This window comes from Stegastes partitus, unplaced genomic scaffold (assembly GCF_000690725.1).
Source record: "Stegastes partitus isolate 25-593 unplaced genomic scaffold, Stegastes_partitus-1.0.2 Scaffold795, whole genome shotgun sequence".
Lineage (NCBI taxonomy): Eukaryota > Metazoa > Chordata > Actinopteri > Pomacentridae > Stegastes > Stegastes partitus.
In genome coordinates, this window is record NW_007578526.1 from 252,877 (window position 1) to 278,676 (window position 25,800).

Below are 25,800 nucleotides of genomic sequence, written 5' to 3' on the forward strand. Positions count from 1 at the left end.
GGTGCTCGGCCGCGAGCTTCTCATTAAGTTCTCCCAGTTCCTGTGCGAGGAGTACCGGGCCGGAAACCAGCGGATCATGAGGCTGATCCATGACACGCGCATCCACATCCTGCCCTCCATGAACCCTGACGGCTATGAGGTGGCTGCCAGACAGGTAATGTACACCCCGACATGCCACGAAAGAAAAAAAAAAAGAAACCAGAGGAACTCCCCCACAGGAGACACCTTTGGCTGTTTTTCTTTAAACAGTCATCCCACTTATGGAGAAAAAAATGTCCACATTTTTCCTAGATTGTGCTCTCGCCAGTGGAAACATTAGACATGTTAAAGGCACTGAGTGAAATGAAACACCTACAAGTTACACAACTTATTTGAGCCTGGCTTAATGTGTGCGTGACTAAGGTGAGCAACAAAGAGCCACTAATGCTGCAAATGTCTGTAATAACCCCATCTATCAGCTCCCTGCTAAAGCCCCCAGCTTTCCATCAGGGTTAATTATGGACCGTGAAACAACACGCACAGCCTCTCCGAGACTAATTATATATCCTGAAGCGACCAGTCACACATGACAGTCCCTCTCTTTGCCACTCAGACGACACATGCGCGCTGCACTGTAATTTGTCGCATCAACAGATGTTTGGGCGCAGCAGCATCTGGACAACAATGGCGAGGCTGTTTCGTTTTCCAGCATCCTGGATGACATAGTGTTAGCTGCGCTTACTAATTTCGCTTTTGAGGAAAATTTTAAAAAGCAAACAAAAGGTCTTTTCATGCTCGTGACATCAGAAAATGTTTAGAGTTCCAGTGTCATTCAGTCCTGTCAGCTGGCTCGCAGTGGAATCCCAGATGAGAGAGTATTATGGAAGGAAACAGTTTGTTTTTTTGGAATATACTGTTGTCATGTCAAAGTAGAGCATCTTTACTTTATAAAGATGAAAGCAGTAAGAGCATGTTCAAAGAGCCACTCATAGATTTCAAACAAATGCAAACAAAAAAAGAAAATTTCAAGGAACTCTGACGAGCTGATGTTTAGTGAGTTTAATATTTACCATATTGTGCATCTTAGTTTAGTCTGCCAGCGTGCAAACATTTGCTAAAACCGAGCTAAATGGAAAGTGATTAGTTCTGCAGGATTCGGAGGAAAGTTTAGGCCTCATCAAAGTCATCAGAATTCATTCTAAGGAGGACTTCAACCAAACTTAATGACAATCAACCCAATAGTCGTTAAGACGTTTCCCTCCAAAGCACAAATAAAGCTATTAAGAATAATAAAAAACACTTCAACACTGTGTCAGCCACGCAATATTAGAAGCCCTTTATTGTGGTAGGAACTCAGCCCATGTCTTGGATTTTCTTTTTCGCGTCGTCTTCACATGTTTTAAAGTCTTCTGGGAAGGATTTAAATAAATCATTGTGACTTTAGTGCTTTGACCAAGAAGAATCTGTTGGAAAGTATTTTACTGTTGTTGCCCTATATATGGCCCCTGCAGGTTGGGGAATAATAAGTCCGTTTTCCTTCACTGCTTCCAGGCAATTATAGCCTGAAATTCGATGTCAGGCGCCAAAATCATTCAATCACTCCTAAACCGAGGTCGCACTAAAAAGCTTTTTTTTTTTGGTCTGGGGGTCAACAGGGTCCAGAGTTCAACGGCTACCTGGTGGGTCGAGGAAACGCCCGAGAAATTGATCTGAACCGCAACTTTCCAGACCTGAACGCTCTCATGTACTACTACGAGAAAACCAACGGGCGAAACCACCACCTGCCACTGCCGGACAACTGGGAGCATCAGGTCAGTGCTACTGGATACACACCGAGGAAGCCGAGTGTCAGGCCTCGAAGCAAAACGTGGATATATGTGAGCAAAACTATGTGGGTCAAAGAGAGAGAACGCCGGAAAGAGGGAGATGGATGAGCACATTTCTCATGCTTGCGTGAGTGTGTGTGTGAGCAGTGTTTGAATATGGAGCTGAATAATGAGCAACTGTAACATAGCTGAGCGGTTATCTTGGCTTTAGCTTCGTTGACACAAAGAAATTGGTCGGGATCGGATTCCGGTGCCAGTTTCGCCTCAGCTAAATGAAAAGAAAATGTCCAGTCAGTAGCGAATCCCTCGAAAGGGCGTCTGCCTCATGCTGCCAATGTTTGTGTGCGCTCGTACAGTCTGACGCGTTCGGCTGGATGTGTTTGCTTGTGTTACTCTAGAAGTTATATCTCCTCACATAAACTGTGCTTTTCTTCGTCGGGATCAGAGCGAGGTCACTCACAGGTGGGCGAGATGGCAGTCTCACTCTTTCCAGCTCAAATTCTCACAAAACCTCCTTTAGATCCAACTTTAAATCTAAAAACAGCCCAAATCATCCAAAGTAATATGTGGGTTTTGTTACATGCAGGAGCTCACTGAAGGCTTAGAAAAGTTAGGCTGTTTAAAGAACAGAGCTCTTTTCGTGCATTCTCACTCTGGACGTCATAACACCTGATAAGATATATGCACTGTATATGAAAACTTTCAGCTTCAGCCTAAACATTTTTGTCTCCTCGTCACGCCCGTGTGAAGTCGAGCTGACCTGCGCCGCGGCCTCAGAATGTAACTGTTACCTGCGAGGTACTGGCTGGCTCTCTGCATAGCTTACTAACCTGTGACTTCATTCGAAATCATTTGCTTGCTGCCAAGTCTGTCGAAAGGCATTTAAAAAAAAAAAAAAAAAGAATCTCCTTTAGCCCCTTTGTTTTTTCCAAAAAGTGAACAACTGAAGAGGCCCTGGTTGTGGGTGTGTTTCTCGCTGCGAGACTATTGAGACCCACTCCACTTACGCAGAGGGAATAAGCCGTGGCTCCATATTTCAGAGTAAATAGCACGCTTGAGACGGGCTGTGGGAGAGACACGGCTTCGTTCTGTGTGATTGAACGGCCTGTTTTAGGTCACTGAAGTGTAAATCGAACAGAAGAGGGGAATGCGAGAGTGCGTGCTGTCAAACTATTGCTGCCAAAAAGTACATTCTAAGTATTAGGGTCAGATCCTCGGGGGCGTCTCGTCTGCAGTCGTCTTATCTTCAACAGACACTGAACGGGCCTCTGGTCGTGATTAATTCCTTGAGGTTTTCTTCTATATTGGTTTCTCTGTTCAGTGTTATTACTGTTGGAAATCGTAATGTCTCTGCAAATATAATGAAACGTCTTTTCAGATATCAAATATATTTATAACAGTGTTTGTTTTCAGCACTTTCACACACTGTTGACTTGATTTTCCATGCATGTGTAAGTGCCAATGCAATAATGCGAATAACCAATGAAGTTAAAATGCACCACTCAATAGTATATCATTACAATCTGTCAGTATGATATAACATTATCAAAGAGAGATAACGATGTAATACGCTTATTCTGGTAGATTAATGGTAGCAACTGGACTTGCTTGAGTTCCTTGAAGACGTTCCACCTCTCATCCAAGAGGCCTCATCAGTTCTGACTGACTAGTTGGGAGTTCCAGATACTTTAACACCTGAGTTTTGGTTTCAATTGGGGGTTTGTTGCTCCTCCCCCTCGTTATGTGGGTCTTAGTGCTCCTCTTGCCACATTGGGGCTTGTTAAGGTCTTTGTGGCTATAGGTGTGGATGTGGTTTCATCCTCCTGGGGAGAGATCTTAGGACTCAGACCTCCACCTTTGTGAGGGATGTTCTTTCCAGTTTGACATAGATAACTAAATTTTATAATTCATCCTACATCCACCCAACCGGTCGAGGCAGATGGTCGTCCCACCCTGAGCCTGGTTCTGTCGGAGGTTTTTTTTCCCCCGTGGGGGTTTTCGGTTCCTTCCCACTGTTGCGGACTGCTGAAGCTTATAGGGAATCCAAATGTTTTGGATTGTTGGGTGTTTCTGTCTCTGCCTTTGTGAAGCGCTATGAGATGACTGTTGTTGTAAACATGCGCTATACAAATAAAATTGAATTGAATTAAATTGAATAACATAGATGACGTAATATGCTTATGAAAGTCAAATGAACAAGCAGTAAAATAATCGGAGGGTTGACACAGGGGTTGTAATATGAAAGGTCACATATTGTGCCCTGTTTCAGGAAATTAAGTCTCACATGTCCCCAGAATGTTTCTATCAGTTTTTCAGCTCAAATATTGCGAAGATGGTTTTCACCATGGCTGTATAACTCCTGGTTTTAGTTCCGTTTCAGCATCTGTAGCTATAAATCAAGTTGAGCTGATGCTGCTCGCTTCAGGAAGAAGAGTCTCTCTGCATCTGTGATTGGCAGTGTACAGCAACACAGCAATGACAAGGAAACATTGCAGAAGTTTTAGCACCGTTGTCGTCTTTAACTGTTTGGTGAATTTGTCAGACAATGTTGTAAAATCTGGAGGTTATTGGTGCAGAGCAGCAGCTTGGAAGTGGATCTGAAGTGATAGCTGGTTAGCATATAGTCTAAATGGGCTGGATACTTCAGTCAAAAAGAGAAAAATGTGTAAATGAGAACAGCTTCATTGGGAATTCATCTGCAATAGAATACATGTGAGCACAGAGAGCAGGAGAGACGTAAACAGATGTATGGAAACTGCTGCTGAGTTTAGATTTTAATGAACAGAACACACAACATGAAGTAAAACCTACTCAGTGTGTTTACTGGTTTCATGTTGAAAGGTTCCACCATTAACAGTTAACCCGAACAGTTTCCACAGAGCTCCGACCAGCAGGCTTACCATCAAAGCTAATCGTAGCTTTCCTCACATTAGATCCAAAGTGTGCGAACACTGAGGATTTCTGCGGTGGCATTGCAATCAAAACAGACTCTTGTTCCTCAGATGCTGGGAGTGCTCTTGTGTTCACTCTTGCAGCCAACAGCAGAACATTTGTTGTGCTTTGCTCGCGGCTGAGACATTACAGAGAAACAAAATAAAGCATTAGGACTGGCAGGCAGCTGCTCATTCTGAATTGCTTACTTTGGAAGCAGCAGCCAGCGAGAAGGCAGAATAATGCACATTTGACTGTTGGTTATCCAGTGTCTGTGCAGAAACTGGATAAAAGTCTGATGAGCTTGTGAAGGTGGGACTAGAAGAATGGCAGTAGGAAGCCTTTATTTGACACATTTAAGTTTTTAAAACACACAAAACACTTATGGGCTCCTTCATGTAATGTCATTGCTTTAGCTTGAGGGAAGCATAACACTCACAGAAACTTAACTGTTTACCTATATTAAGAAACTTAAGACAACAAAGTATATTCTACACTCCAGATACACACATATACACTGTCAGTCAGACAGACAGTGGGTTGCCAGGATACATCATATCAATGTATATCATCAAACTGCAGCTGAGTCCATTTGCTTTCAGATGTAGTCAAACCTTAATTAATTCACAGCTAAAATCAGACAAGGAGAACACAATGTCCTCTAAGAAAAGACAGGAAACCGTATCAGGGGCAGATACTTTAGAAAAGGAAGGAAAGATTGATTTCTCTTTTCTTAAAATAGCCCCTCGACTGTCTAAACAGTTTGTGATGGACTTTAGAGAAAATTCATTTCAATACTGTTTCTTTTTTACGTCCCAGTATGTCATCCTCATGGAAAGTGGAAACCATTTTATTTATGTTTTTTTCCTGTTTGCTAGGCTTTAATTGAAAATGTGTTGGGGAAAACTAAAACGCTGAGTCCTTCCATCTGGGGGCTGGTGAGCTGCCCACATGACTGCCTCCTGACAGGGAAACACAAAAGAGTAACTGTGTCACTGTTACAGCTACTTCATTCATGCCGGTCAGGATTACATTCTCACTGACTACATGAAGCCACAGGCCCAGGGCTCGCCTGCAGGCCCAGCCATGCTACGCTTACCCATGGAGCCAAGTGATTCATTCACAGGAATGAGTCTGATGAACAATTTGTCATTTTTTCCCTCATCCAGGGACACTGCTGCAGAAAACATGGAGAAATAAGGCAGTAAAAATGCGAGCATATTTGCTTTTGGGCTTATAGGATAAACTTAATTGTTATAATTTGGTTTGCTAATAAACACAGATGCTCAGGGTGCGTTTGCTTTTATTCTCAATTCTGTTCACAAGCAAAACAATTCTACTTTTAGAATAAATGTTAATTATATAGCAATATTTATAACAATGCTACAGAGGAATTCATGAAAAAAAGAAGAGAAAAAGATCAGACTAGGCAGATGAAATGAGAAAAAAGGTTGTAAAGACAGTAAAATTAATAAAATCAGTTAAATAGGAGTAAAAAAGGACAAATGACAACACATATCAAAAAGTTCCACGAGCGTTCATAAAGAAGAATATGTAAGAAAACATTGGAAGGACGGTAAAGACTCCCATAGTGTAAAGCAGTGCTTCTCAAACTGGGGGTCGGGACCCCCCATGGGGGTCCTAAGATAATTTCAGGGGGTCGTCAGATCATTGTTAAAAAAAAAAAAACAACAACAAATAAAGCCCACATTCATCAAATAAATGTGTATTAGGGCTGTCAAAATTGAAAGTGTATACTTCCTCCCACCTCTTTTTTGAACTTGTGAACTGAGCGATATTATTATTATTTTTTGCTCTTTTTAAAATTATTTTCTTTTGTTTTAATATTTTTTTTCATTTTCATTTGTTCGAAATAAATTCAATTCATTTATTCATTAAAAAAAAAAATATAACGTGTTAATGTAAAGAGATTAATCCGTGGAATTAACACATTAATTTTTAACACATTAATGCATGAACAACAAAGTTATTACTCATGAGATATTAAAAATTCAGACTGGGGGGTCATAAACACAAACTTGTGTTATCTTGGGGGTCGTGGCTTAGACAGTTTGAGAACCACTTGTCTAGAGGATCTAATAGCAAAAGCCTGATCCCTGTTTATCACAAACTGAAAGAAACCATTTTTCTCAAAGCGTTCCACCACCAGCTTGTAGTTTGATCTTATAGTATTAACACATTCTCAGAAAAAGATCCCTACCTGTGCTTTTATCCACTAAAAATTAATTTACCCCTGATTCAGAATTAAAACTTCAAACTGTCTAAATGATCCACAATGTGTGGATGAGACAGTTTTGTAGCAGGAAGCTCCGACTGTGTGTGTCCTTCATGTGTAACCCTACATCATGGTGACAGCTTTAACTTCAAGGGATGCACCGGTTGGTATATATAAAGATCCACAGATAATAAATACCTGCCAACACCCAAAACAGAAACCCTGCTTCTTGGTTACAGCTGCTGTGTTCAAGGTCAGTGAGCTCTGATCGCACTGATTACTCTTCAGCAGCTTCAGACTGTGTTTATTGCCCTACATACCGTATTCAAGGAGAGCTTTTACACTTTGTCTCCAAACGTGATATATGGCTGGGCACGTGTGATGATAGCCAGCACTGACAGGGAAAATAAATTGCAGCCCAAAGTGGAATTTAAAGGTTTTAAGATGTCTGTAGCAACGCACGGAGGAAGCCATCTGGCAAAGGCTGATCCTGCTCGTGCAAGAATTGGATGAATTAATTAACAAGAAGAGGGCCTTATGTAACCTTAAAAACAGCCGTGGGTGTGCAAACAAATGTTACTGCTGTTTGCATATTGTAGATTTTCCACAAAAATAACCGCCGTGTTTCCATCTCGGCAGCGTTTCTTAGTTCAAGCCTCTTCTTGTAAAAGCATGTTTTCCCTTGAATGTCCCGAAAAACAGAAAAGGAGGATTCGTTTACCAAACACTAACCATGCCGGGTTCATTTAGAGGCCGGATAAAACAAGATAAGGATAAGAGGAAGGGTGAAGAATCTTGAGTTAAGCAGAGGTTGCTTCTACTACTGAAGAACTGTTGCCTAATAATTAACCTGCGTGCCTTAAAGTGAATAAAAAGTCACAGAGAAAATATGTGCATATGGCAAAGCAGCGAAAACTAGTATTTGTCCAGATAACCAGCCAAACAAAGAGGCCTGTGGCTTTGAGTAAAAGGAAAACCAGATGTTAGTTCACTGATGTTGTTTGGGAAATGTCTGGGGTGAAGCGAAGACTGTGTGTAATAGTTAAGTGCAACTTATTAAACTATATACAGGCGCTTTGACAGGCTGTTAGAGGACATTAGATGGTGTAATTTCGGGATTGGAAAGAATCGATGGACTAAATTTGGACTAAATTCTTCAAATGACTTTACAAAAATAAGTTGGGCATTTGATGGAGAACATTATATAAAAACCTCACAGCAGTAAGTAGTTATATTCAGCATGTCTTTGTGTGCATTCATGTATAAAAGGATCCATGTGTCGTGTGCATTGTCTTGTCAACACATCAACCCCAAAACTTACTTTCTCTGTAACTTTATCCTCCCCAGGTGGAACCAGAGACTTTGGCCGTCATAAAATGGATGCAAAACTACAATTTTATTCTGTCGGCGAACCTCCACGGAGGAGCCGTGGTGGCCAATTACCCCTTCGACAAGTCAAGAGACCCCCGCATTCGAGGAAGGACCACTTATGCAGCCACTCCAGATGACAAAATCTTCAGAAAGGTGTGCGCCACATTAAGAATTCTCGCCAGATGTTGCACGCATCTGATCTCATCTCTGTGTGTGTGTGCAAACATGTGGATGTTTGAACCCGTTTGTGTGTGACGACAGTTGGCGAGGACCTACTCGTACGCTCACAGCTGGATGCACAAAGGCTGGAACTGCGGGGATTTCTTTGATGAGGGGATCACCAATGGAGCCAGCTGGTACTCGCTGTCCAAAGGTAGGAAGAGAGTTCACCATGTTGAAAGCACAAGAACCTCCACTGTGATCATGATAAGTTATCATCATCACCTTTAAAGACGCGCTACCTGAGTTTGTTGGTGTCCAGTCGGGCCCCCAAATCAACCTCATGGAGGCATTGTTCAGTGGTTTATTAAATAATGAATGTAACTGTAGGTTTTCAGTCCCACTAAAGCAATTTAAACGTACAAGAGTATATATGTAGACATTGATAATCTTGGTGACCTGAACTGTGATTCAGCATCTGGATTTACACCACCTTAACGAATTGGTCTTTGATCTCTGTTTTTGTGAACTTGTCATAATTTTAATAACTTTATCTGTACAGTTCATTTATATCCAAGGGTTTACAAAGACAGTCAGCGCTATAACAATTTACCCAGAAGGCAAACAAAAAGACTACAGATGCAAAAATGCAATATATAAAAATGCAATATACAAGTGAAGTAAGTAAATCAATGGAACCTTCGTAGTCAACTAAAGTCACCATTATTTATATATCGCATTTTAAACTACCCCTCCAAACCCTAGTGAGTATTAAGCGGTGTATAGATAATGGATGGATGGACTTTAAACTACAGCTGTTTTGCTTTCCAGTAGAGAAATAACATTAGAAATGATCTAACTAGTTTAAATATTAAAGTCCCTTCAATTTTATATAAACTGCTGATATACTCGATTTCAACTAATGATGGCCTTCATCCATTTAATCTGATTTTTACCATGACTTACATTTTTATTTAGTGTTTTTAGCTTAAAGTGTGGCTTTATTTCAGCCTATGACGTTTACCAAGCCTAAGTGCTCTGAACCCATCCACTTGGAAAAACGGGTCCATTGTAAATGACTGGGAAAATATATATCTTCCTATATTTTAATTTACACAGAAACTTTCTAAACAAAGTAAAAGTCAACATTTATTAGGTTACCGTGTGTAAAATCTGCACCAATCTCAACAGACCATTCAATGCCTGATAAACCTGGACACATGTCAGTGTCAGGTCGAAGGCTGTTCCATAACCTTGCTTGTAGACTTTATCTCATTTTTGTAAGACACAGCAAAACGAATAATTGTTTATCATTTGATTTTAGTGCAGATGGGTTCATATTTTGAGTTTGACATGTGCTGGTAGCCCAACATTTTTGCAACCTTTTTGTCTACTACACTGTTTACTCTTGTTTCCAGTCTTTGTGCTAAGCTACGCTAACGACATATTTTAAAATTCAGACTTCTTCTGAAGCTCAGCAAGAAAGCAACACACCAAACTATTCCTTTAAAAAGACATGGATTGGTTAGAAACACCAACTGGCTTGTGCTTCCGGAGGCGTATTGATCACCAATATTCCAGAATGCGCCCACACACAAAACAAACACTGACTCAGTAAAAGAGAAGAAAGTATGCAGCCCAGCAGACAAACACAGGTCAACTACCTGTTGTAAAGAACAAGCTGCTGTTTTTTTTTCTCCTCCCAGCACCATAAAGCACAACCCTGACTCACTGTCACCGCGCACAAAATGGATTGTTCCCTGTTTACATGCAAAGCTCCCCGTGTGCTGAAGGACGTCCATTATCATCCCAAAGAAAGACAAGGCCACCTGCGTGAATGATGGAAGGCGCTGGCATTAACTTCAGCATGAATGAAATGCTTTCACTGGCCTGCGAGGCACGCTGTCCCGGTGTCGTCATGAAATCTCTGCTGCCTTTAACCTCTTCACCTCCTGCACAACCGACAGCTGCACCCGCTGACCCTCCGCTTTAGCTCGGGTCCGTAAATGACACCGTTAACCACCATCAGAAGCCGGTTTACAGCAGATAAGGGACTAAAGTCGCAGCAGACAGCCTTGAAGAGCGACAGCGGTGCCAGCTTTTTAAAAAATTTCAATGAAGCTGAAGAGGCGAGCCACGAGGTTGAGCCTCCTTCACTACAGTAATTTTTGTACAGTCTCTTAACACAAAATAGGATCGTTACTTTATTTATCATTTTACAGGAAATTACTGGTTACAGCAGCTAAAGAAAAACACAGACAACCCCACAAGACGCCCGACATTGAAGGCACACATAAAATGTAAAACATAATCTACAATATAAAATAACAATAAGATTAATAAATAGGTACCCAGTGTGCAAGATTAGACTGTGCAAAAGATGGATTTTAAAATAATTCACCTTTAAATCTACAGATTGACAGATGAATGCATGTTTTAATCTGTGTTTTCTGTGTTGTTTGACTATACTTTTGAGCCAAAAGCTGATGAAATACAGCAGAAATAACTCACACAGAACTCCCCTCAGTCGTCTTATTGGTGCCCCATAACCTCAAAAGTACTTTCCCTTAAAGTAGGTGTGTTCAAACAGGGACACATTAAAGGAAAACCTGAACCTTTGACCCCTGGGGGTAATTTTTCTGGCATGATTTGGTGATCATTTTCATCCAGCATCTCTCAATGGGGGCCACTGAATGGACTGATGAGTATAAAAATGTTGTGAAGTCATGGTCACTAAAGCTCACCCAAATGGAACACCTGTGGGAGATTTTGATTACATTAGATAGTGCTCTATACCAGCATCATCTAAACACCAAATACATGTTGGTAGAATGATGCTCCGTCTCTCCACTAGAGGTCCAGAAACTTTGAGAATCAACACTAAGGTGCGATGAGGACATACGGTGACCAAGCAGCTCGTTGAGACGGTTTATTTTTCCTTTAATTTGTCACTCATCCGAATGAGTGTGTTGTTAGCTTAATTAACTTTTTTTTTTAGCTCTGTAAGTGAGAAAGTCTGGTTCTGTCTGAGGTTTTTTTTTTTTCCTTCCCATTAAAAGTTTTGTTTTTGTTCCGTCCCACCGTCGCCGACTGCTTGCTCATCGGGAATCCAAAGGAAACTTGTTGGGTTCTCTGTTTAGAATTCACAACATCTTCCCCTTTACGATGTTAAGTGCAGTTACAGGAATATAAATAAATGATGCGATAATGATAGATAAATCAAATTGAACTGACTCTATATTCAGCATCCCTTATGTTGTCTTTTGTGTTGCAACACACTTTGTCCGACACCGAAAGCACTTATTTTATTGTGTGAATGACTTAAATGTCTCATCTAAGCATGACAGATTTACTATCCTCCATTTGAAACTAAAACCGTGAATATCGGAGCTTTATTTTGGCATCGGCGCGTTCCGTGGGGGTTTGGATTAATATAATTTTCTCAACAGGCAAATTAGGAGTTACACAAGCTTTGGCACTCGGCGTGAACTCCTCATCCTCCCTTGTTTGGTTTACGGGCTGGGAGCCTTCATCTTAAGATTTTGATGAATACTTACTGTAATATTTTGCCGCAGAATTCTTGGAAGCTGCAAAACACCGAGTTCTACAAGCTGTCTGGGCACGCAGTCAGCTTCGGCTCGGGTAATCTGTAACTGCAGCAAAAACAATACCCGCAGTCTTTGATGTGTAAGTCCTGGTCTGGGCTGGTCTGGGTTCTTCTTTGGAATGCGAATCTGTTTGGTTGAGTAATGCAAGTCTTTGAATTGGATGAAAACACCCACAGTTTCATTTAGCAGGGGCATGTCATGTTTATTTTAACAGCTACTTTTTGCTCCAAGTGTTATGTCATGGTCTGTGAGGTTGCATTTGAACCTGCCCTCCCAAAGCCGGCCTCGTATGGATTCGTCTTTGATGAAAAGTAGGGTGGTATTGTAAAAATTTCGCAAAGCACGCAACTTTAAAGTCCATCTGAAGGTTTACGAGAGAAATAAATCTCATTCTCACTCACTAAAAATCTTTCATTTAAACTCTCCCTCTTGAGGCCAACTGGGGTCAATTTAAGCCACTTTTGATTTATAAAAAAACGTCACACATCAATAGTTTCCTTTTACATCTTAAATATCTAAATGTGTTTCAGGCATGCAGGACTTCAACTACCTGTACACAAACTGCTTCGAGATCACTCTGGAGCTGAGCTGCGATAAGTTTCCTCCGGCGTCGGCGCTGCCCAGAGAATGGCTGGGCAACCGAGAAGCCCTGGTTTCATACCTGGAACAGGTCAGAGCACAACGTACACGCTCACAACTTGGCAAGTTACTGTTATGTCAATAAAGTATTTCAATTTTACTACTTAATGCACACACACACACACACACATGTACACACAGAGCTACACACAAAAAAAAACCCCAACTGCCAAGAGTCAGGAGTCTAATACTTTGGCTTCTTGTAAACATTGGCAGGAGTTTCCAGGATAAAGTGAGCTGCGTGAAATTCGGAGTAATACAAGTAAACTGACTTTTACCTTCCGTCACGCTTGAAAAGAGGCTTTGGTTTGAAGACAAAGTGGCCTTTATCTGACAGAGATTTTTAAAAAACGTGATATTTTGCCACTGCCAGTGTTTCTGGAGCCAGAAGAGAGAGATCAGGGAGGCATGTCTCCACAGCGCTGATTAAACAAACCAAACCCAAGATACTGTTCTGGTTTTGCTGAGGAAGGTCACTCAGGTCTCAGGTTTTGGAAAATAGCTTCGGAAATATCGACCTGATAGGACTTGCAATCGATGCTGTGCTCTCTTGCAGCACTAAATCACGCAGCTATTACTGCATTTACGTCACATATGTTCCATTTTCCATTGAACTCCGGCGCTGTTAGGTGTCATGACTGCCTAAAAAAAAAAAAAAAAGAAAGAAAAAATAACTTGAATCTTTCTCTTTTTCCAGGTGCATCATGGGATAAAAGGCATGGTGTACGATGAGAACAACAACCCCATCGGCAACGCTGAGGTCTCGGTCGCTGGCATCAACCACGACGTGACCACCGGTAAGAGGAGCGTCAGTCCCTGAGAATACAGATACGCTTTTATTCCTTATTCTCTTCATCCTCTGACTCCAGAGTGGAAAAGGTATGCAAGTTAGATTTGTGGCAAGTGATCTGCCCCTTGAAGAATTATTATTCATTCCAAAGAAAGACAAGGCCATCTGCATGAGTGATGGCAGGGATTAACATTAAACGCAGCAGGAGCTACCTCCACTGTCCAGAAACTGTTGGAAAAATGTGACATTTTGGAGCGAGAATAAGCAGTTCTTGGCAAAAAAAAAAAGGACTCTAAAGACTGTGGAGGGAAATAGCAGAATTTTACTACATTATCAAAACGAGTAGTGCAGTCGGTCCTCACACTGGGATGGAACCAGAGCACCTCTACTGGTCAGTGATGGGAATGCACAAACTTCAGTAAATAGATTCAGGAGGTTTATTACACTGGACGATGAAATTCTTACTTTGCTGATCCTCCTTCATCAAATGTATGTCGAAAAACTAAGCATTTATAAATAAATAAGCAGACCTAACAGTTAGTAAAGTGCACTTTCATTTGATTGAAGTGACTGTAGCAGTGGTAAAGTGACTAATAAAATATGAATAAATATGCAGTGTTTATATATTTCACTCAACTTATTGTTCTTGTGTTGATAAAAGCTTTTAAATTGTAGGAATTAAGTACAAGTCTGAGGGATCTGACTTACTTAAACGCTTTTTAGAAGAGAAATACTAAACTTTTTACTTGTTTTATTTACGCGACAGCTTACTTTGCATATTAAGATTCTGAAAACCTGCAACGAACACAATAAATATGCTGCTTTGTTTTACAGTAAATTAAATGACCTAACCATATCTAAAATAGCTATGACCTGCTATAGCAATAACATATTATTTGCATGTTAATGCATCAGTAATAAACATTTAATAACATAATAAATGACTCCAACAGAAGCCAGTTTTGCAGAATAGTGGGTACTTTAACTTTAATACGAGGCGTATTTTGCTGATAATGCATACTTTTGTTTGAGTGGGCTGTGTAGAATAATATTTGAAACAGACTAATTGTTTTTCAATGTGCTTCTCCAGGAGCGGACGGCGACTATTTCAGACTTCTGCTACCGGGCACCTACACCGTGACAGCCTCGGCACACGGTTACCTCCCGTCCACCAGCACCGTCACAGTGGGACCGGCTGAAGCCATACAGGTTTGTCTCTCGGTGTATAGTCATAGCATAGATGAGAGAAATTTCCTCTCAAATGTACATTTTGAAAGAACAATCAGCTGTACAGGTGCAGGAGAGGCTTGTGCATGTAAATGTTTGTGTTCTTTAATATGCTCACCCACATCTTTTTTTTTCCTTCACAGCTTCATTTTTACTTGAAAACAGCACCGAAACAAAACCTGAAGGTGAAGCCCCACAACGGCAAGAAGAACCTCTCGTCTCCCAAGGCCCCCTTAAAGCTCGGCCCGAGATGAGACATGGACAATAACCGAGACGTCACACGAACACACGTACACTGAAGATCTCACACAAAACACACACGAACACACAAATGATGGAAATGAGCTGAGAAATGACCATAATATACCTTTGTAGTCCTAGGGTTGTGTATTTCAAACCTTTCTGTTCTTTTTTTGTTTTTTTGTTGTTAAATATAAACTATTTGTCTGTGTTAAGGAAATGTTGCCAGCCTGGTGTATTTATGTAACAGTGTCGATTTGTATGAACACAGCTATCCTGTATTTGTAAAGGACTTTGATTACTATAAAGTTGATGACAGCTGAAAGTGAAAATAAAAGAATGTTTTTACTGTCATCGTTCGTCACATCAGTACACTGAATTTCATTATTATTAGTTTTTATACTTGTTGCTTGTTCTTTACTGCACTTCAATTAATAACAACAAGAATAAAAACCCATCAAAAGTCACTGTGAGTTGAAGAATCGACAACCAAACATTTTCATCTGTTTAATTACTCATCTACAATCAATGATACGCTGTGTTTATAAGATAATAAACCATTTAAACCTGATCCGAAGGGATTAAACGATTGCTGGAACCGACTAAGCTGTCGAAGCATCAAGACAAAACAAACCAGATGAAGAGGATGGCAAACAGGAAGCAGAATTGGCTACACAGCTCTAATTTCCAGTTTCATCAACAAATGCTCTTCTAAAGCTTTAAATGTGAGTTTAATTTGGTATTTGGAATCCCTAACTTTAAACTCCAGTGTACTTTTAGTGTTAAACATGAAACATATTATATACATATTAAACATCTGTCTTATTATATGAACAAATAAACATTATTATATTTAAATGCCATAAACTGAAATGGGCCCTGTAAGACACTGCTTAGAAAACCTTCACAGGTGTAAAAGCAACAACAAAGTCAATACTGTATAGATGCAGTGAGTACATTAAATCAGTTAAAAATGCATCCATCCACATTCAGCATTCTTATATTAATGGTAAACATTGAACAGCTGAGCTTCTGCATATAACCATGTGGTATAATCTATATTCAGGTGTCATATTAATCAGAGGGGGATATCCAGCAAAAACTGTGGTTAAAATCTAAGTTATTGTAGAAGTTTAGTTCAGTTTAGTTTTGTTTATTTATCTCAAACTACACACACACACACACACACACACACACACACACACACACACACACACACACACACACACACACACACACACACACACACACACACACAATACAGAATAAGCAATGCATATATTATACATAGGTATTATTGACAATTTAAGTACAATACTCAATAAAAGAGAAAGAAAACAGAAAAGATCTGACATAAACAAATGCTGCACATACACATGTATGTCAACTTTTATCTAATTTGAGAAGGAACATAATGAAGCAAAAGCTTATCTAGTTCTGCCCCTAAGTAAAGTTTAAAAAAAAAAAAGTAAAAATGAAATGATTGGTAGTCTGGAAGTAATATATGATCCCTTGGAAAACTGTCTCAGCTTTCAGGCTGCGTTCAATAGATGTCGCTGTTGTACAAGGAAAAGATGCAAAACATGGCTGTCTCCGTCCAGCCACTGATGATTCATCTTAAATTCAGCTTCCAAACAGAAAAATGCAGTTCTGATCAAACTAGAACAAATGTTATTTAATTTTTAATGCTGTTTTTCAGCTTTGGAAATGAATTGAACTAAATGCTCCTAATAGTTTTCCACTGATCGTCATTAAACCCAATATCAGCAATTTCATCTGCTCCAATGCTTGTTACTCTTGCTTCATAACAATCTTTGTTTTAGCGCTGCAATGATCCGTCAGTCAACAAAAAGTTAACCAGCAACTAATCAATTACTCTTTCATTAAATTTTAGATGAGATTACTCAGAAGTATCTTGTGGTAGCTGCTTGACTGTGAGGAAGTGGTTTTACCTCACAGCAAACTGAAAATAAAAGGCATTTGATGATGTTGAACGTAGCTCAAGGATGTTGTGAGACCATTTTCTGATGCTTTATTATCTAAAAAGAAAAGAAAAGAAAAGAAAAGAAAAGAAAAGAAAATAGTAGATTGTTTAAAAATGCAATTATTAGTTGCAGCTCCACTTTTTTCCCCAGGAACAATGAAGTATAGCGCTGATACTGTATTTACGAGCATCTTCATATATTTCACACTTACAGCTGCACCTACATCACTGTAACAATGTCATTATATTTTCATATTGCATTCCACAGAGACCAGTTCTGGGTACTTATGGTTTGTTTGTCATACTGCTGACTTTGTGGAGGAGCACTTACATATTATTGCAGAAGGGGAAGATGATTGCATCTAGGAACTCCAACCGCAACGCTGCTGGTGCAGTTCTGTGATTTCTTAGAAGTTCAAATCAGCATTAAAGCAGTTTGACAACAAGAAACAACCCTCAAAACAGACGATATGCGCAAAACAAACTGAAGAGACACGACTGAGCTTCGGCTTCCTGGAGGTGGCAGCAAAGGACGCTGAATGATGACGCCACTGAGAACAATGTACAATAAAATGAACTGAACTATTCTACTGGAGGCCATTGAAGCTTCAATTTGATCTCATTTTCAAAATAAAGACTTTTTTAAATATTTAATCACTGGTGATGTCAGCAGCTTGTGGACCTTACGTTTGATATATTTTACTTTCTTGACTAGAGAACCATCTGCTAAACTACAAAAGTCTCTTTACAAACTCTACTCTGAGTGGATTTAAACAAGAAATCCGTCAGCTTGTTTCCTGTACCATTCACAGCCACCGCAGAATGCAACAACAGCCCCTCTCTGACGAACAGGAAAGAGGAAAAGCGCACTTCACCGGGCACTCTGTGAATTTGTGACAGTGATACTGAAGTTAAACTAACAAAAACAGGGAGCTGCACACAAATTATTCAGCGTGAGGTGACGCTAAGTAAACAGGAAGTCGCTTTTTTACCACAAACTACCAGCACTAGTAGGTCAAATAATACCATCACACTGCTGCCATTAGCAATAGTCAGAATCAGAAGCTTTTTTTTTATTGCCAATGAATGAGACTGATACACAACAACAACAAGACAAGAATAAACATAGAAATCAAAAGCATAAAAGTACTACGTCAATAAAAAGTACTATGAGAAGAGAAATAAGCCAAGTAATAAATTAGGAAACAGATTTAAATTACAATACAATATTGCACCTGAAGTTGAGGAGTTGCACATCTAATGGTGATGCACAGAGGAGTGCAACAGGAGTGTTTAGTGATTTACAGGGACATGGCCTGAGGGAAGAAGCTGCTCCGGTGCCGGCCGGAGGGTAGCAGGCCAAAGAGGTGATGACCTGGGTGGGAGGGGTCGGTGAGGATTTTTCCTGCCCCTTTTCCTCAGTTTGGAGGACTACAGGTCCTGGAGGGAGGGCAGGGGGGCAACGATGATCCTCTCAGCAGTCCTGATTGTCCGTTGCAGTCTCCTCATGTCTGATTTGGTAGCAGAACCGAACCAGACAGTTAAAGATGAGCACAGGACAGACTCAGTGACTGCTGAGTAGAACTGTTTCAGCAGCTCAAGATTGAACCTGGAGGAAGTAGAGTCTCTGTTAGGCCTTTTTTGCCACAGAGTCTATGTGGGTCTCCCATCTCAGGTCCTGGGAGATGGTCATGCCCAGGAACCCAAAGGACTCCACAGTGGCCACAGTGTGATCCAAATGGGAATCTTGCAACTGCATTTTTAGACATTATCTTATGCTTATCGTCAGTTGGTAATCTCACATCTCCTACAGTTTATATCCATCCATCCATTATCTATACACCGCTTAATCCTCACCTGGGTCGTGGGGGGCTGAAGTCTATCCCAGCTGACTCAGGGTGAAGGCAGGAGACACCCTGGACAGGTCACCAGTCCATTGCAGGGCTACTACGTAAGTGTTTTAAATTTCAGCTTCACCCAGAGTCAAATTTTATAAACAACAGATTATATGATCAGTAGTTTTTGAGATGTTATTGTTGGTAATAGTATGCTAGGGGTCAAGAATTTAAAAAAAAACTCCCCAATTTTTTTAAAGAGAGATAAGACTAGTTAAGATAAACCTTTATTATTCCCACATGGGAGGACATTTCTATTGTTACAACAGCAAAGGAGATAGTGCAAATATTTAAGACGTATCAGTAGAAGATAAAAAAATAAAGCAAAATCTATATAAGTAGAAGTTCAGATTGTTCACATTCCTCTGGATGGAAATCATAGTGCTGCACAGATTCTTTCATGAGTAGAAAATCTGAGAGAGAAGTGTTAATATTGAACATATTTGTCTGTAAGAAGGAAATAACAATACAACACATATTCTATATATAAGAACTGATGTTAGGGTTTTTAAATGTACTCAGGGTTTTTAAATGTACAAAATATTCACAATTTGCTGCTATGAATGTGTTGATTGTCGGTTAATATCCAGCAAAAATGAAGCACCCGAAGCAATGATCCAAAAGTCAAAAAATGACTTCACACAACATTAAAGCGATTGTCATCATAAAACTGAGTCACAAAAATCTTTAATTCATGGAGTTTCCTGACATCTGCCCAGCTATCAGTCCAGTAACTACAATAACTTGTTCACTGTCATTTTTTGCCTACTTCGTCACAGCTGATGTTTCTCAGAGGAAACACAACAGGATGATTGTACGGCAGCCAATGTGTCCTCTGCATTATAGTGACGCTCAAACTGGCAGCAAAATATTGAAAGACAACAATAGACCCACATACTGCCCTCGGATGAGAGCGGCCACTGTGGCGGCAGACAAAGCCGGCGTTTCATACGGGAGTCACTGATCTGGAGTGTTCCCAGCTGTAGTATGCATGAGCGTGAGTGTGTGTTGGTGTGTGCACTTGTGTACACTTGGCGAAATGTGGCGTCAATGAAGCCCACCGGAGGTCTGACGGTTCCAGGCATCTCCTACACGGATGCACCCACGGTCACTGAATCAGAGGTGAAGGAAGAAGAAGTTATCCAACAGTGAGACAATTCTCAAAGCTGAAAATATACTCACAGTATACTTTTCTTATTAATGGAAAACATGACAGTAACTGTTCCTGACGGACTCTCACATGAATACACACACATAGAGATATATTTCAATTGTTTTATTCTGTTTAAGGTGAATTAAGAAGCCTGACCAGGGACAGTTGTAGCACTTTGACATTGGTTAGATGCCTCACGTACATCATACTACATTTACTGCAGTGATTCTCCATACAGGGCTGCAAGGTGGATCGGTGGTTAGTATCGTTGCCTCGCAGCAAGTGAGGACACCCGGGATCTTTCTGCATAGAGTTCTCAGGTTCTCCCCATGCAGCGTGGGTTCTCTTCGGGTTCTCCGGCTTCCTCCCACAAAGTCCAAAAACATGTCGAGGTTAATTGGTGATTCTAAATTGTCCGTAGGTGTGAATGTGAGTGTGCTTGGTTGTCTGTCTCTAAGTGTAGCCCTGTGATAGACTGGTGACCTGTCCAGGTGAACCTGCCTTCACCCTGAGTCAGCTGGGATAGACTCCAGCCCCCCATAACCCTAGTGAGGATTAAACGGTGTATAGATGATGGATGTATTCTCCATACATGCAACAACGTGTTTCTGTGTTCAACCTATTAAAAAGTGAATATAACATGAACATTTATATCAGCACTTATTGATGTACAGTTTGCCACAAAACACACATTTCTGCAAATATTTTATAATATCTTTCCACACTGAAGATACGACACTTTGCTATGTTGTAAAGTAGTCAGTGTACAGCTTGTAAATGTATTGTCCCCTCAAAATATCTCAATACACAGCCATTAATGCCTAAACAGCGAGCAACAGAAGTGAAACACCCCTAAGTGAAAATGACCAGATGGGGCCCAATTAGCTATTTTCCCTCCCCGTTGTCATGTGACTCGTTAGTGTTACAAGGTCTCAGGTGTGAATGGGGAGCAGGTGCAGGAGCAGCTCTCTCATACTGGTCACTGGAAGTTTAACGTGGCAATGGACTCTCTGAGGATCTGAAAAAAAAAGAATTGTAGCTCCACATAAAGATGGCCTACTCATGTTTGTGACGTACTGTAAGTGACATATTACAAATGCATGTTGCACAGCTTTAACTGTTTTTGATTCAGTTAACCCATCATTGATTTAGATTTGGTTGATTGATTGATTGATTGATTGAGTACACTCTGGCATTTGGAGCTTCACTGGTGCAAAACATGAGCTTAGAGGGAAGTTGAAGGTGGACAAGATGACTTTCCGCCACCAAGAATGAAGTTTTCCACTCACATGAGATGTTTAGATTTCACATTTTTCACATTTAAGTGGTGATAAAGCAAACATTGCCCATATTAAGACTCTGATTGGTGAACATTCTTCTGTTACAGGAATTCTGTGTTGCATTTGAGTCTGTGTTGCAAGTATACAGAGGTGTACGGCAGATCAGTTAACGCTACCTGTATGTATTTCTAGATCCCTTCTGATGCACATTAGTCAGCTGTGTGCTAAAATCTGCATTTTCTCTCAGATTAAGTTAAGTTCAAAATGATCTTTACTCAAATATGTCAGCATATGTGCAGATACTACTGAGCCACATCTGCATGAAGTAAAGATGCAAGACAAGTCCTACATGTCACTGTTTGACACATATTTTGCTTGATGGTTAGAAAATGGGGGCACAGATTAAGAAAATACCCATCTCTCCAGAAACCACTACGCCACTGAATAGGTATGTCCGTGCATGTGAGTGTGACCTCTCCTGTATCTTTTCCTTTTCCGTGCCCACTCTTGAAGGCAAAAGCATCGAACCGACCGCGTTTCCTCCCATTGTTCTGCACACACACAGTCGCATATGAGGAAGCTGTCATTACTGCAGACACAGCAAAAAAACTGGACTCACACCACAACACATCATGGCTGAGAGAAGGGCTACCGAACGTGTAATCCCTTATGCAATCACTGTGATTTTCTCTCTCCAAAAAAAGATTTTATTGTCTTGATGAGTCCCAATGAAAGGGCAGCAGTTTGAGAAGATCGCCACGAAAGAGAACACAGGATACACCTTCCTGCCGAGTAACAAAAAACTTGATTACAGGGACGCTTCTCCACATCACATCAGCTCTTCTACTTTCCCTCCTGACATGCTGAGACTTCTATCTGCATCAAATTTATTATAAATTATAACCTAATAAACACCTGAAATTAAACAGCAGCACCTTTGCCGCAGCACACGATTTGAATCCGTAAAACATTAAACTAGATAAACAATGACAGAAAAATCCCAAGCTCCAAACTTCATGTTACTTCCTGAAACTGCTGTTCACATTTTTTTCTCTTCTTTTGGTCTGGGTGGAGTGGACAACCCCAACAAGTGCTGACCCGCACAGGAATGAAGTAATGAATTGAGGAAATGTTCGTGTTGATATTGGTTCATCCTCTGCCACAAAAGGCATGTTTGTTCCATCCTCACGTGGATTTCACAAGCAGCAGATGACATAACAACTGAGACTGACTTTGAAATTTAGCTTTACTGTACTTAATGTTTTAAAAAGTTGTTGAGCCTGGTCATCCTAGAAGCCGAACAAAATGTAATGAATGTTAATACATCTTAAATGTCCAGCATTTGAATGAAAGAAGAAGTCAGATCATTTCCTTTATCAAAATATAATACTGACAAAATGTAAAAACAGTATATTGTGAACAAAACTCCTCCATCTTAAGTCTCAGTAAAGTAACATGACAGAAGAATGATCAGTAAAAGGTTCAAAAGCAGAGCTGAAACAATGGGGTCAATCAATGGAAAAGTAATCTGCTATAGATTAAAAATCTGATCATAGTAGAATCAAATCAAGTTTTTCTTTGGTTTACTCGACATCTTGATTGAAAGAAAGTTGGGTAACTTTACATGTTCGACTCCAAATCCTAATTTCTTGTATTTTATGGTGGTTTTCAAAGTAAATCTGGGGTTGTGAACTACATTTATTCCATACAATGAACTACCACTTAGTTAAGACAATTAACAAGCACAATCATTAGGCTGGCATGATGCTTATTTGGTGCTGATCAGAATATTGTAAAAATGGTTTAATGATTGTTTGATATTCATTAAAAATAATATATGTATTTATTAGGAATGCACGATATATCGGCGACCACATCAGTATCGACCGATATTACCGTTTTTTCTGATATATCGGTATCGGTCCGATCAACAAAAATGCCAATGTAAAAAAAGGTCTAACAATAGCGCCTTCGTCTCTACATTTGATATTGCTGCTATTTCACAGATGTTTTTACTTAAATGGTCTTTTAATGTTAAATATGTTCAAATATGTTTTACTTTTGTTACATAATAAAGAAGACTATGTGGTCTAATTTGGTATGGGCTACGTTTGAATAGTTTAAACACTGTCACAGTGCTTACTTATACTCATGTTTCAGTGTGAACAAAAATTGAATATCGACATCAGTAATATTGGTTATCGGAAATCTTAATGTCGGAAATCGGTATCGGCCAGGAAATTTTATATCGTGCATCACTAGTATTTATTCATTGAAATAGACAGACAAAAAATGTATGGACTGCAATTAAATTTGGCACAAATGTCCACAACTGTGACTAATTCTTGTATTAGGGATTAGGGAGGGTTATCACAAAAATTTAACACAGATAGATAAAGATAGCTCAACAAATATTGTACAGATTACATTAAATTAGGTACATATGCTGTGGGGATTAAACCTGCTGTTTTTTTTTTTTGTAAGACTCATCATGTATTGCAATTGTACCATTAAATCGATAAAAACTATGGGAGGGTTGTCACAAAATTTAGTACAGATAGACAGATTAAAAAAAGAGGAGAAAATGTATTCATGCAGACTTTATTATTATATTTCAGTTGTGCAGTTTAATCTGCAACATATCAGTGACATTAGAGGAGACTTACTATTAAAGTACACAAAAGTAAATATACTTAGTTACTTTGCACCACTGAATATTGGACCGGTGACGCACACACACACTTGTGACTATTTATTTTAAAAAAACATCAGAGTTTCTTATTTTATTAATGAAGTTAGAGTGCAATTAGTGAACTTTTGGAGCCACTTCGCCGTCTTTTCCGTCAGGCAGCAGCCGGGCCAGCCGCGGGTCTGCTGGGGAGAAAGTGGGTGGCGTTGTTGTGTGTAGGCATGGAGAGAAGAGCTGCTCGGCTAATGTGATGACAGCTGACCGGACCGAGACCTCGCTTTCTGCTGGCCAACATGAATTTGTTGACCTTCACGCCACGATAACGCGCTTCTTCTTGGAAATAATAATAGTAATAATAATAATAATATCAATAATGTCCGCGCGCTCTGCTCCGGAGCTCCGGCGCGAGAAGCTGCTTCACTAAAGTTGTGTCGCGAGGAGGAGAAAAAAAAAAAAAAAAAAGTCTGAACTCCGCCAACAAGCAAAGAAGCACCACATCACCACCGGGCTGGAGCTGGATATCTAGTCACGTTTTGTGCAGACACTTTACAGGTAAGGACGCTTTTACACTTTCCTGCGTTACGGTGCTGCTTGAGCTACTAACAGACATGACGGATGCGTATTTACATGGATATAAGTTTGCAATAACACAGAAACTCATGCTTGTACACGTGCAGCCGCAACTTTGTGATTTATTTGGGCAGATCTGGAGTATGAGACAGACTCTGGTGGTACTTTGGACATGATTTATCCTCCACACAGACCTCAGTGTGAATACTATGAGGCTGGCTGACTACATGACGTGAGCTGAATGAGTGATGGCTGTGGACACAAGTGCTGCACACCAAATAATCCCCCTGCTGTCTGTCTGACTGGCTGTCACCTGTGGCCACTGCTGTCAGTTGTTCCACCATGTGAGACAGATCAGGACACTCACACAGCCATGTTTCCATCCCTCCACAGGACAGTGCATTGATTTATTTCTAGCTTTAATCATAGCTTCAGCTCGCGTAAGCCCAAATCTAACCTTAACCCTCAATGTGGCCTCTTGTTTTTTCTTTTTGCAAAGTCCTGCACATCCATGGGGGTGGAAAAGAGAACTCAAAGATATCTTCGGTGCAGCGTGACACAATTATAATGACTTACAACATAAAAAAATACAAATAAAATGCACATTTCTTGGATTATTTTACAAAGATTGGGGGAAAAAAAAGCTGGAATCCACGTTACATTTCATTTTACTGAGTGTAATTACGGGTGTCATCAAAAAGTTTGAGCTCCATGTGCTACATCTACAAACTTTAAGTTAATCTGAACTTCACCATGCAGAGTGTGTCTTCCAACAAATGTGTCTGTCAGAAAAAAAAGAGTAAAAACAGAAAGAATCACTGGATTTTCTACTTTCCCGCAGTCCTTAAACATCTCATGTGTGAAGTTCAATCAAGGAAATCAACCAAATCTAAGCTTAAAATTGTAGTAATCACTCACTTTATTCTAGATGTTGGTTAAGGGGAAAAAAATGTCCCAAATAAAACCATTTGCAAACCAGATTCTGTAAAATTCTGCATCTTCGGCACAACTGTGAAGTCATGACCGACTAAGCTGTGACTAACAGTCACGTGTCAGAAATTCAGAGTTTTCAGTGGGAGTTATGGATTGATGACTTGCTCCTCTGTACATTTTTTTTAAACCATGCTGCATTTATTTTATTGATCATTATTTTTCCTCTTTATCTCTTCTGTTGTCTCCTGTGTGCTCTGTGGAAACTAGTTGTTGACTGATAGGATTTTTTG

The 25,800-nt window shown here is 40.1% G+C and overlaps 2 protein-coding genes across 2 annotated transcripts in view; both read left to right on the plus strand.

The window, feature by feature from the left end:
• Positions 1-15,360, plus strand: part of cpn1 (carboxypeptidase N, polypeptide 1) — an 18,167-nt gene extending 2,807 nt beyond the window's left edge. Inside the window, exons 2-9 of the mRNA XM_008292230.1 lie at positions 1-154; positions 1,635-1,790; positions 8,320-8,496; positions 8,605-8,716; positions 12,641-12,780; positions 13,447-13,546; positions 14,630-14,748; positions 14,910-15,360. The exon at positions 1-154 is cut by the window's left edge and continues 43 nt beyond it. Of these exons, the coding sequence (XP_008290452.1) occupies positions 1-154; positions 1,635-1,790; positions 8,320-8,496; positions 8,605-8,716; positions 12,641-12,780; positions 13,447-13,546; positions 14,630-14,748; positions 14,910-15,020 (1,069 nt within the window). The 3' untranslated portion in view covers positions 15,021-15,360. The remainder of the gene's footprint in view (positions 155-1,634; positions 1,791-8,319; positions 8,497-8,604; positions 8,717-12,640; positions 12,781-13,446; positions 13,547-14,629; positions 14,749-14,909) is intronic.
• An 8,862-nt stretch (positions 15,361-24,222) lies between these two features.
• The window catches only part of LOC103364931 (dynamin-binding protein), a 30,848-nt gene continuing 29,270 nt past the window's right edge, over positions 24,223-25,800 (plus strand). The window contains exon 1 of the mRNA XM_008292231.1: positions 24,223-24,559. The gene's annotated coding sequence lies outside the window, so the exon portion shown is untranslated. The remainder of the gene's footprint in view (positions 24,560-25,800) is intronic.